Source organism: Thalassophryne amazonica, chromosome 11 (genome assembly GCF_902500255.1).
Source record: "Thalassophryne amazonica chromosome 11, fThaAma1.1, whole genome shotgun sequence".
NCBI lineage: Eukaryota > Metazoa > Chordata > Actinopteri > Batrachoidiformes > Batrachoididae > Thalassophryne > Thalassophryne amazonica.
The window spans coordinates 9,905,039-9,918,173 of record NC_047113.1 but is presented as its reverse complement, the minus strand read 5'-3'; the positions used below and the strand labels follow the sequence as shown (position 1 = coordinate 9,918,173).

The 13,135-nt window shown below is 41.7% G+C and overlaps 1 protein-coding gene across 1 annotated transcript in view; it reads right to left on the bottom strand.

Annotated features, from left to right (window-relative positions):
• Positions 1–13,135, bottom strand: part of si:ch211-26b3.4 (connector enhancer of kinase suppressor of ras 2) — a 438,839-nt gene that overhangs the window by 44,243 nt on the left and 381,461 nt on the right. Inside the window, exons 16-17 of the mRNA XM_034181376.1 lie at positions 11,100–11,148; positions 6,636–6,808 (exon numbers count right to left, since the gene is read on the bottom strand). Of these exons, the coding sequence (XP_034037267.1) occupies positions 6,636–6,808; positions 11,100–11,148 (222 nt within the window). The remainder of the gene's footprint in view (positions 1–6,635; positions 6,809–11,099; positions 11,149–13,135) is intronic.

Here is a 13,135-nt window from a genome sequence, read left to right as displayed (position 1 = left end):
GCAAAAAGAGAAAGAAACAGTGCATCATGGGAACCCCCCAGCAGTCTACGTCTATAGCAGCATAACTAAGGGATGGTTCAGGGTCACCTGATCCAGCCCTAACTATAAGCTTTAGCAAAAAGGAAAGTTTTAAGCCTAATCTTAAAAGTAGAGAGGGTGTCTGTCTCCCTCATCTGAATTGGGAGCTGGTTCCACAGGAGAGGAGCCTGAAAGCTGAAGGCTCTGCCTCCCATTCTACTCTTACAAACCCTAGGAACTACAAGTAAGCCTGCAGTCTGAGAGCGAAGCGCTCTATTGGGGTGATATGGTACTATGAGGTCCCTAAGATAAGATGGGACCTGATTATTCAAAACCTTATAAGTAAGAAGAAGAATTTTAAATTCTATTCTAGAATTAACAGGAAGCCAATGAAGAGAGGCCAATATGGGTGAGATATGCTCTCTCCTTCTAGTCCCCGTCAGTACTCTAGCTGCAGCATTTTGAATTAACTGAAGGCTTTTTAGGGAACTTTTAGGACAACCTGATAATAATGAATTACAATAGTCCAGCCGAGAGGAAATAAATGCATGAATTAGTTTTTCAGCATCACTCTGAGACAAGACCTTTCTGATTTTAGAGATATTGCGTAAATGCAAAAAAGCAGTCCTACATATTTGTTTAATATGCACTTTGAATGACATATCCTGATCAAAAATGACTCCAAGATTTCTCACAGTATTACTAGAGGTCAGGGTAATGCCATCCAGAGTAAGGATCTGGTTAGACACCATGTTTCTAAGATTTGTGGGGCCAAGTACAATAACTTCAGTTTTATCTGAGTTTAAAAGCAGGAAATTAGAGGTCATCCATGTCTTTATGTCTGTAAGACAATCCTGCAGTTTAGCTAATTGGTGTGTGTCCTCTGGCTTCATGGATAGATAAAGCTGGGTATCATCTGCGTAACAATGAAAATTTAAGCAATACCGTCTAATAATACTGCCTAAGGGAAGCATGTATAAAGTGAATAAAATTGGTCCTAGCACAGAACCTTGTGGAACTCCATAATTAACTTTAGTCTGTGAAGAAGATTCCCCATTTACATGAACAAATTGTAATCTATTAGACAAATATGATTCAAACCACTGCAGCGCAGTGCCTTTAATACCTATGGCATGCTCTAATCTCTGTAATAAAATTTTATGGTCAACAGTATCAAAAGCAGCACTGAGGTCTAACAGAACAAGCACAGAGATGAGTCCACTGTCCGAGGCCATAAGAAGATCATTTGTAACCTTCACTAATGCTGTTTCTGTACTATGATGAATTCTAAAACCTGACTGAAACTCTTCAAATAGACCATTCCTCTGCAGATGATCAGTTAGCTGTTTTACAACTACCCTTTCAAGAATTTTTGAGAGAAAAGGAAGGTTGGAGATTGGCCTATAATTAGCTAAGACAGCTGGGTCAAGTGATGGCTTTTTAAGTAATGGTTTAATTACTGCCACCTTAAAAGCCTGTGGTACATAGCCAACTAACAAAGATAGATTGATCATATTTAAGATCGAAGCATTAAATAATGGTAGGGCTTCCTTGAGCAGCCTGGTAGGAATGGGGTCTAATAAACATGTTGATGGTTTGGATGAAGTAACTAATGAAAATAACTCAGACAGAACAATCGGAGAGAAAGAGTCTAACCAAATACCCGCATCACTGAAAGCAGCCAAAGATAACGATACGTCTTTGGGATGGTTATGGGTAATTTTTTCTCTAATAGTTAAAATTTTGTTAGCAAAGAAAGTCATGAAGTCATTACTAGTTAAAGTTAATGGAATACTCAGCTCAATAGAGTTCTGACTCTTTGTCAGCCTGGCTACAGTGCTGAAAAGAAACCTGGGGTTGTTCTTATTTTCTTCAATTAGTGATGAGTAGTAAGATGTCCTAGCTTTACGGAGGGCTTTTTTATAGAGCAACAGACTCTTTTTCCAGGCTAAGTGAAGATCTTCTAAATTAGTGAGACGCCATTTCCTCTCCAACTTACGGGTTATCTGCTTTAAGCTGCGAGTTTATGAGTTATACCACGGAGTCAGGCACTTCTGATTTAAAGCTCTCTTTTAAACCTAGTTACAGCGCTTTCTGAAAGACTTCTAGTGTAATGAAACTTATTCCCCACTGCTGGGTAGTCCATCAGAGTAAATGTAAATGTTATTAATAAATGATCAGACAGAAGGGAGTTTTCAGGGAATACTGTTAAGTCTTCTATTTCCATACCATAAGTCAGAACAAGATCTAAGATATGATTAAAGTGGTGGGTGGACTCATTTACTTTTTGAGCAAAGCCAATAGAGTCTAATAATAGATTAAATGCAGTGTTGAGGCTGTCATTCTCAGCATCTGTGTGGATGTTAAAATCGCCCATTATAATTATCTTATCTGAGCTAAGCACTAAGTCAGACAAAAGGTCTGAAAATTCACAGAGAAACTCACAGTAACGACCAGGTGGACGATAGATAATAACAAATAAAACTGGTTTTTGGGACTTCCAATTTGGATGGACAAGACTAAGAGTCAAGCTTTCAAATGAATTAAAGCTCTGTCTGGGTTTTTGATTAATTAATAAGCTGGAATGGAAGATTGCTGCTAATCCTCCGCCCCGGCCCGTGCTACGAGCATTCTGACAGTTAGTGTGACTCGGGGGTGTTGACTCATTTAAACTAACATATTCATCCTGCTGTAACCAGGTTTCTGTAAGGCAGAATAAATCAATATGTTGATCAATTATTATATCATTTACCAACAGGGACTTAGAAGAGAGAGACCTAATGTTTAATAGACCACATTTAACTGTTTTAGTCTGTGGTGCAGTTGAAGGTGCTATATTATTTTTTCTTTTTGAATTTTTATGCTTAAATAGATTTTTGCTGGTTATTGGTAGTCTGGGAGCAGGCACCGTCTCTACGGGGATGGGGTAATGAGGGGATGGCAGGGGGAGAGAAGCTGCAGAGAGGTGTGTAAGACTACAACTCTGCTTCCTGGTCCCAACCCTGGATAGTCACGGTTTGGAGGATTTAAGAAAATTGGCCAGATTTCTAGAAATGAGAGCTGCTCCATCCAAAGTGGGATGGATGCCGTCTCTCCTAACAAGACCAGGTTTTCCCCAGAAGCTTTGCCAATTATCTATGAAGCCCACCTCATTTTTTGGACACCACTCAGACAGCCAGCAATTCAAGGAGAACATGCGGCTAAACATGATTAATATCACTTTGAGCAGATGGAATCAGTTAATCAGTGAAATCACCTGGTGGAGTCAATCAATCAATCAACTTTTTTCTTATATAGCGCCAAATCACAACAAACAGTTGCCCCAAGGCGCTCCATATTGTAAGGCAAGGCCATACAATAATTATGAAAAACCCCAACGGTCAAAATGACCCCCTATGAGCAAGCACTTGGCCACAGTGGGAAGGAAAAACTCCCTTTTAACAGGAAGAAACATCCAGCAGAACCAGGCTCAGGGAGGGGCAGTCTTCTGCTGAGACTGGTTGGGGCTGAGGGAAAGAACCAGGAAAAAGACATGCCGTGAAGGGGGGCAGAGATCGATCACTAATGATTAAATGCAGAGTGATGCATACGGAGCAAAAAGAGAAAGAAACAGTGCATCATGGGAACCCCCCCACAGTCTACGTCTAAAGCAGCATAACCAAGGGATGGTCCAGGGTCACCCGATCCAGCCCTAACTATAAGCCTTAGCGAAAAGGAAAGTTTTAAGCCTAATCTTAAAAATAGAGAGGGTATCTGTCTCCCTGATCTGAATTGGGAGCTGGTTCCACAGGAGAGGAGCCTGAAAGCTGAAGGCTCTGCCTCCCATTCTACTCTTACAAACCCTAGGAACTACAAGTAAGCCCGCAGTCTGAGAGCGAAGCGCTCTAATGGGGTAATATGGTACTACGAGGTCCCTAAGATAAGATGGGACCTGATTATTCAAAACCTTATAAGTAAGAAGAAGAATTTTAAATTTTCAGTCAGTGGCTGCAAAGAAAACCTGCACCCTCATGGCTCTTTCTGGAACAGGTTGCCCACCCCTGGTCTAGTGGTTAAGGTGTTGGGCTTGAGTCCAGAAGATCATGGGCTCAAATCCCCACCTGACTGGAAAATCACTAAGGGCCCTTGGGCAAGGCCTTTAATCCCCTATTGCTCCCGGTGTGTAGTGAGCGCCTTGTATGGCAGCACCCTGACATCGGGGTGAATGTGAGGCATGACTGTAAAGCGCTTTGAGCGTCTGATGCAGATGGAAAAGTGCTATATAAATGCAGTCCATTTACCATTTACCATTTTTCTCCAGAGCCTGGAGCCAGAGCAGCGCTGAGCTTAACTTTATGTGGTGTGATTGTTTTAGACAATGAATTGATAATTACAACTGTAGTGTTGTCATTCCCTCCGCCCGTGCTGCAATCAGGTTGTGTCGTCTCCATTCGGTTGTCACAATAAAATAAATAAAGAAATACATTTTAAGAATAAAGAAATCTGAAAAATTAGGCGTGTCTTATTAATTGAGCGAGCAAATATCCACGTCAAGAATTATTGACATGTGAAAAGAGAATACAGTGGTCCCTCGCTATAACCTTTCACGGCCTCATCGTTTTGCGGAGTTTTTAGTCCAATTTTGCATGCCTTTTTTTTTACAGTGTTCTGTATTCTGTGTGTCTGTTTATAAGAATCTTGTCGCCCAGAAGAAAAAAGAGCGCCAACAACTACTCATAACTGTGTTTGTCACTCGGAAACAGACACCTGCAGCGAGGTGTGAGTGGAAAAAGGCGCAGCGCCAGGACGAAGAGGCGCGATCTGTGAAATACTGGTCAGTCACTATTAATAATTTCTTATGTGTCCAACCTCATAGGTTGATCGTTAAAATTAAATTTGTTAGTTCTAAAAGCCATCATAATTTTTTATAGGAAAATGTTCTATTTTTATTTCTCAAACAAATGTTTGGGCCTGAAAACAGGTTGGTCTTATTTTTCTACTAAGGTTTGAACTTTGAGAGTGTTTACACACGAGAGAAAAGTGAGAAAATGTTCATGTCTGATTGAGAAAGTGTATAAAGTGGTTTTACAGGGGTTTTACAGCTTTAAAACGTCTATAGTAAGTCCCTTCGGCTGCTCCCTTGTTTGCACTCGGGGTCGCCACAGCAAATCCAAGCTTTAAAACGTCTATAATGATTGTAAAAAAATAATGCTGACTACGTCGCGGTTTCGCATATTACAGGCAATTTTAGAACGTAACTCCCGCGATAAACGAGGGACCACTGTAACACTTTTTTGATTATACTACAAAACAATTGATACGACGACCGCTTTTGACGCTCTGTTGGCACGCGTCGTGATTGGTGGAGTTCTTTTTCTTTGCCGTCTTCCTGGCTTCCGTGTCGTAAAATGAGGGTGTGTCTGAAGTGGAGTCTGAATATTTATGGGCGTGTTTATTATAATTACGATTGTTTTCACCTGCCACATTTATCAAGGTCACGTCAGGCGTACGCCGGAAATGGTCAGGTGCGCACTGCTTGATACATGTCACGGCAACTTTGGTGTACTTCAAATTTACACTGTAAATTTACGCCACAAGTGCGCAACTTTGATACATGAGGCCCAATGACTGCATGCTCACCTCCATAATGCACTGTTTTTGATGATATTCATTTTTTCTGTTTCCTGTTTCTTCAGCTTGGTAAAATTTTGTAAAACCTTGTAACTGTTAGAATGACCTAAATAGTGGGTCACCCCTCTCATCTGGTCTGCTTGAGGTTTCTTCCTCAACTTCATCAGAGGGCATTTTTCCTTACCACTGTCACCTGAGTGTTTGCTCAAGGGGGCTGGTAAGATTAGACCTTACTCAAGTGAAGCACCTTGAGGTAGCTTTGTTGTGATTTGGTGCTATATAAATAAAATAAATTGAATTGAACTGGGCAGCAGTGTCTTAGTGGTTAGCAGTGTTGTCCCACAGCAAGAAGGTTATGGAATTGCTTCTCACCTGTGGCCTTTCTGTGTGGAGTTTGCATCTTCTCCCCATGTCTGCGTGGGTTCCCTCCAGGTGCTCTGGCTTCCTCCCACATCCAAAGACATGCAGGTTAGGTGAACTGGAATCTTTAAATTGTCTATAGGTGCATGCGCGGGTGTGAATGTGTTTGTCGACGTGTACCCAGCCTCACATCCTATGACTGCTGGGGTAGGATCAAGCACCCTCGTGACCCTTAATTGGAGTAAGCGGTTGAAGATGAGTGAGTGAACTGAATCGAATATGCATGCACATAGTCTTATATGAGGGCAAACTGGACTCACTTTTGGGATGTGGCAGATAAAGCAAATCCTTTAAACAGCAGTCAGAGTTTTTAGAAAACATTATGCAAAATACTGCACCGCTATTGCATCTTTTGATGAAGTAAATTATTTCCTGCCTAATTAACATTTGGTGACTGCATCTCCCACTGTCATCTACAGCCTGCTGAACAGTTCTAATAACATGTATTATATCATCACCATGTGAATGGAGCATAATAGTAGAGCTCAGAAATTATATTACAACACAACACTGAATGAAAAGGCAGCCAGACCTGAGCTGATGAAAACTGGACAATCACGAATGAGACGTATGCGAGGTTAACTTACATTCTGATTGGTGTACCAGTAGAGGCAGGACTCTTTGAGGATGAACCAATACTTCCTCCATTTCTGGGTGAAGTAACCTTTGGCATCCTTCTTCTTCCAGAGCCAGCCCTCACAGTCACCATGCCCCAAGTCCTTACAAGAAATTCTCCTTCGACTGGCGCTAGTAAGGGAACCTAAAGTGAGAGGAGAGAACCTCATCAATACATTTAGTGTGACCGCAAAGCCGAGGACCAAAACGTCTGCATCAGTGACAACAAGCTTTCAAGTCAGCACACAAGGAAATATGGCAATTAATGAAGCAAAAACAAGGATAGTAGGTGTTAGCTATACATGTGTATCTGTAAAGATTTATTGCACTTGCATATCTTTTATTTGCTTCTTTTTTCAGCCTGCTGGTTAAAGTATATATCCTATGCATTTAAACTTTCTGCCCATATAAGACATTTGGTACTGAATACAAAAACTTTGAGGTTGTTTATATATATATATATATATATATATATAATACCCCTTTTCAATAGAAGTTCCCTTCTGTTAAACAGGAACCAATTAGACTCCAGCAATTTCTGCACTGTTTACAACATTTTGTCAACTAGTTCATAGTACCTGTGGATATGAAGGCAGTATGGGCTATACCAATCTGATATTTGACTCCATTGGTCTTGACCTTCACCCAAATTAAGATCTCTGGCTGACCTTGCCAGGGCAAGACTGGAATCCACAGAAGTGTGTACCACACACACAACACTCATCTTCAACAGCTTAGTCCAATTAAGGGTCACGGGGGGCTAGAGCCTATCCTAGCAGTCATAGAGCGTGAAGCGGGGTACACCCTGGACAGGACGGCAGTCTGTTGTAGGGCAAGTGACTACCACATCTGGTTCAAATAGAGTTGAAAATCAAATTCCTTCACCTTGACTTTCGCCAAATGTTTTTTTTTAAACAGCACTTATGGATCACACCTTCAATGACAAACCAATTTTTGCAGAAATCAGCACAAGGATCTGGGAGGAGTAGACCAACAGAGATATGACATTGACCCCCAATGATTTACTTTTGAAAAATTGACCTTGCTGAGCAATATGGGATCCCACCCTATGTGTATGCCAATTTTGATGCAAATTGGAGTGGAAAAACAAATAATGACATTTTAGGCAATTCCAGATCCCACACCCATATGGATACTGTTTGGTGCAAACTGGAGTGAAACACTTCAATGTTGATTATTGCCCCACTGACTTCGACCCCAATGTTTGATCTTTATATTGACCTACATATATGTATACTGTTCAAAAAACTAAAGGAACACTATGAAAACACATCAGATCTCAATGGGGGAAAAAAATCATACTGGATATTTGTCCTGATATGGATGGGTTAATGTGTTAGCAATGAAAGGTTCCGTCAAACATTGTTTGATGTAAATGAAAATTGTCAACCTATAGAGGACTGAATTCAAAGACACCCCAAAAATCAAAGTGAAAAAATGATGCGGAAGGCTTGTCCATTTTGCAGCAACTCAAAATGGTACTCAGTAGTTTGTGTGGCCCCCATGTGGTTGTATGCATGCTTGACAATGTCGGGGCACCAGGGCATGATCCTAATGAGATGACGGATGGTTTTCTGAGAGATATTTCCTCCCAGATCTAGATCAGGGAGGACAGTCTGAGATGCAACCTGCTGGCGTCAATATGTTTTGGTCCAGCCGACATAACCCAGAGGTGTTCTACTGGATTTAGGTCAGGCAAGCGTGGGGGCCAGTCAACGGTATAATATCCTTTATCCTCCAGGAACTGCCTACATAATCTTGCCACATGAGGCCAGGCATTGTCATGCACCAGGAGGTATGCAGGACCCAGTTCACCAGCATAGGGTCTGATAATGGTTCCAAGGATGACGAGCTGGGTGGGTGCTAGGCACCCAAAGAGGGTGGACCCTCTATGCACACTCGCAGACCAGGCTTGGGCGTAAAACAAGTCATCTTTAATTCAGGCTCAAGTTTAGCACACAGGTTGTCAGTCAGCGGAGCAAAGGTACAAACAGGACTAGGCAAATACGCAGTCATAATCAAGCAGGGGTTCATGGCACGAGCAAACAACATATTCAGGGATGAGGTAGAAGGCATAGTCAAAAACACAGAGCAGATTTAAAAAAAACACGGCAAGGCAAAATAGGACAGGAAACGAGCTAGGATCTGTATAAACGACGACAAACTGGCGGGGAAGTGGTGGCTGGGAGGTGTTTAAATAGGACAGGAGTTAACAAGGTGCACATGAGGAACAATCTAGAAAGGGGGCGTGGGTAGTGAACAAAGATAATGCACAGTGCAAGAAGGTGAGGAGGGACAGCACAAGATGGAGTGAGGTAAGACACAAAGATGCATGAACAGGTGCCAATAGTGTGAGTGAACTGAAATACTAAACAGACTGAATCAAAATGAGGGACAAAGGCATAATGGCAGGTGCAGTGGAGTGAGAACATAATCAGAGGGGCATGAGGGAAACAGGAAACTAGGAGCAAACAGAAACCGAGGACAGAATACAATATACTATGACAGGAACTAAAATCAGACATGAGCATAAGCACTAGAAGAACCTACATGAAAACTGATAAGAAAATAGTAAGAAGATAAACTCTAAGACAAACTGAACAGGATCTGACTGAGAAAACAAAAATGACAAAGCAGACCAGAAAATAAGACAGAGACTAAGTGACAAACAAAACCCGAGATTAAAGTGCAAAACATCATATAAGAAATGGGAACAACGAAAAATAAATGATAACTGCATGATAAACAATGACAATACAGACTGACTGAATAAAACGAGAATGGAACTGAACCATGACCAGAGTAAAAAAAGTAACAAAGAAACAAAGTGACAAATCAAAACAGAACAGAGAATAACCATTTGACGGAAATAAAATAGCTAGTAATCAAGGCTGGGGCACATAAAGGGGAACAAAGAAAGAGGGAAAACCCGAATCAAAGCCCATATCTGGTTGAAATTGTGACAAAGGACTTTATCTCGATACCTATTAGCAGTCAGAGTGCCATTGTCAAGCCTGTAGAGGTCTGTGCATCCTTCCAGGGAAATACTTAGACAGACCATCACTGATTTGCCACCAAACTGGTCATGCTGAAAGATGTTGCAGGCAGCACAACATCTCCATGGCATCTCATGACCCTTTCACATCGGGCACATGTGCTCAGGTTGAACCTGCTCTCATCTGTGCAAAGCATAGGGCGCCAGTGGTGGACCTGCCAATTCTGGTGTCCTATGGCCAACTGAGCTCGATGGTGCAGGCCAGTAATCACAGGGCCCACTGCAGGACATCAGCACCTCAGGCTGTCCTCATTAACTGTGTTTCTCATTGTTTGTCAGAGACATTTACACCACTGGCCTGCTGGAGGTCATTTTCTAGGGCTCTGGCAGTGCTCATTCTGTTTCTTAACCCTCATCCTTTGGAGGACCTTCTATGGACCTGTCCATCTTCCTAGTGTAACTGCCTGGCTCCTGGAATCTCCTCCATGCTCTTGAGACTGTGCTGGGAGACACAGCAAACCTTCTGCCAATGGCACATATTGATGTCCGATCCTGGAGGAGTTGGATTACCTGTGCAACCTCTATAGGGTCCAGGTACCGCACCATGTTGCCAGTAGTGACACTGACTCTAGCTACGTAAATCCAAAACTAGTGAAAAATCTGTCAGAAAAGGTGATGTGGGAAAAATATCATGTTTTCAGTGTTGTCTCATTGTTGCCCTTCTAATGCACCTGCTGTTATTTCATTAACACCACAGCAGCTGAAACTGATTAAAAACTCCCTCTGCTACTTAACTGACCAGATCAATATGCCAGGAGTTGAACGAACTTGATGCTATAATTTGCGTTGAGTAGTGTATGTGCTAAAATTGGTGAAAACCATTTTTACCTTTGACCCTAATAGCCTTGAAAATTGCCAAAACAAGGCCCTTAAGGGCAATTCGGGGTCAACCTACATGCACACAGTAAATGTGGTAGAAAATGACATAAGCACCTTGGATGAGTAACAAACAAACAAACCACACACACAAAATTGACAGTATGATTTTAAAAAAAGCATTCTTTTTCTTTCTTTCTTCTTGGTTCTCAAACTGGATCTACTGTTAGTTTCTGTTTGTTCCCATGGAGTTTTTATTCCTCATCATTCTTGTTCAGTGGACAGTGGAAAATAGGCTATCGGCAATGTCAGATGTCATGCAATCTGCCTGAAAAATGGTGCTCCTTTCATTTGCATTTCCTGCCCTCTGTTCTTCACAGGGAACAGTCCCACCATGCAAAGCCTGTCAGGTTCGTTTTACATTTCACAGGCTGACTGTGGTATTTATTCTTGGTACAATTGGTACAATTATTCTGTCTGGGGCAGTTTCATAAACAACATACAGAAAAGGACACAAAGAGAAAATGCATTAGGGTGTGTATACCTTTACTCCTCTTTTTGGTTTTCGTTCTGAGGGAGGTGTAATGGAAAGACTGGAGAGAAGACAGAAAGATAAAAAAAAGACATTACATGAAAACCAGCTTCAATTTCTGCATTACCCAGACACAAGATCAGCCACTTTACTGTCCATGTTTAGTTAGTGGAGATGCACACGGACACACAGGGGTCACAGTACTAAAACCGCTACAGCCATAAACTGAGAGCATGCAACCTGACACTGAAAGCTGTCAATCACTGAAGCTGAAACGGTCCTAGCTGTGAATTGCATAAGCATTGCCAATGCATTCATTATACCTGCAAATGTGGAGCTTTTATTCATAGTGCTCTTAAAGATACTGGTCATGTGTTCAAGTCACTCTGGTTTTGTACTGTAGGCTGATGAAGTGCAACTAGTGTTTTGCTCATGGGGATCCATGGGCTCTAGACTGGGTACTGTTTATAAATTATGCAAAGTTTCTATAATGAGTTGGAACAGCGTGTGATTCCAGAGTGTTTTTAGAACCTTAGACCTCAACAGTTTTTTAGAGGAAGAACTCAACTTTCTGATTTGAAGCGTTCATCCTTGACCCAAAACACATAAGCATACAAACAGCAAATGTCAGGTATCACCAGTTTCTCTGTGATTGAAGCCATACATACACACATGCACATGCATGCACGCACACGCACACACGGAGGCCACTTGACTATTATAATAGATAATCCACAGTGGAACAGTAAGCAAGTGCTTCACTGACAACAAATTAAAAATGTTGCTCATTTACAATGGGAAGCTGAACATCAAAATCTTATTTGAAGTTCAGATTGTACAAATATGTTAGGTAGTGGTGTTTGATGAACAACAATGTGGAAAAAAAATCTATCAGTTTCAACTGGAAGCTTTGCTGCTGGTGTCTGTATGGCCATCAAGCTGCATCCAGACCTCTAGAACCTGGATTGTTGTTACTAGGCAGTTTCACAAAATGATATCCCCTCTGCTCCGCTTTAATATTTGCTTGCAAGTGTTCGGTGGTATCAAATCTTTTGTGATGAAACTTCCAAAATGACAAACTGGTCAATTTCTGCATTGAACAGCCCAATGCAATTAACAAACAACAAAATTTGAATTATTTCCCTTCAAAGATATCTGTAACTATTATCCTTCATGTATATCTTCATATGGTATGTTACTATTGTATGAAGTTTTATTAAATCCACCAGTTCATTAGGACAGTGGTTCTCAAAGTGGGGGGCATGGCATTATTGGCAAGCAACTGAATTTTGTTTGTTGCAAAGCAAAATTTTGTTGCTATAGGATTTTTATATATGCTCCATAGAGTGCCTTGAAAAAACACTCAGCCCCTTGGTATTTCACACATTTTAATTTGTATATGCCATCACTCACTCATTCATCTTCAACTGCTAATCCGGGATCGAGTTGTGGAGGCACCAGCTCCAGCAAGTGACCCCAGACCTCCCTTTCCTGAGCCACATTGACCACCTCTGACTGGGGGATACCGAGGCATTCCCAGGCCAGTGTGGAGATATAAACATTCCATATAGTCCTGCGGTTTCCTCCCAGCTGGACTTGCCTGGAACACCTCCTTAGGGAGGCGCCCAGGGGGCATCTTTATCAGATGCCCAGTTTAACAGTATATCTTCCCCCTCGAAAGGCAACATTCCTACAGGGCAGCACTGATTAAACCTTACCCAAACCTTGATAAGGCCCAATCAGGATAGAGAAAATGTTAAACCATTATATTTCATGGATGTCTTATGGTCCTAGATGAAGCACAGTTTGAATGACGGTGAACAATATTGGCATTCTTTCTGTGTGTATCTATAGCTATCTACAATAGTAATATTTTCTATTCTGAAGTATGCAGGGTGTGGGTGGGTGAGACATCCAAGGTGGGGTGTAAGATATCCTAGAACAACTCCCTAAAGAGATATCCAGGGGGGAAAGATATACTGTTACAACATACCACCTCAGCTGGTTCCTTTCGATGCGAAGGAGCAATGGCTCTGCTTCAAGCTCCC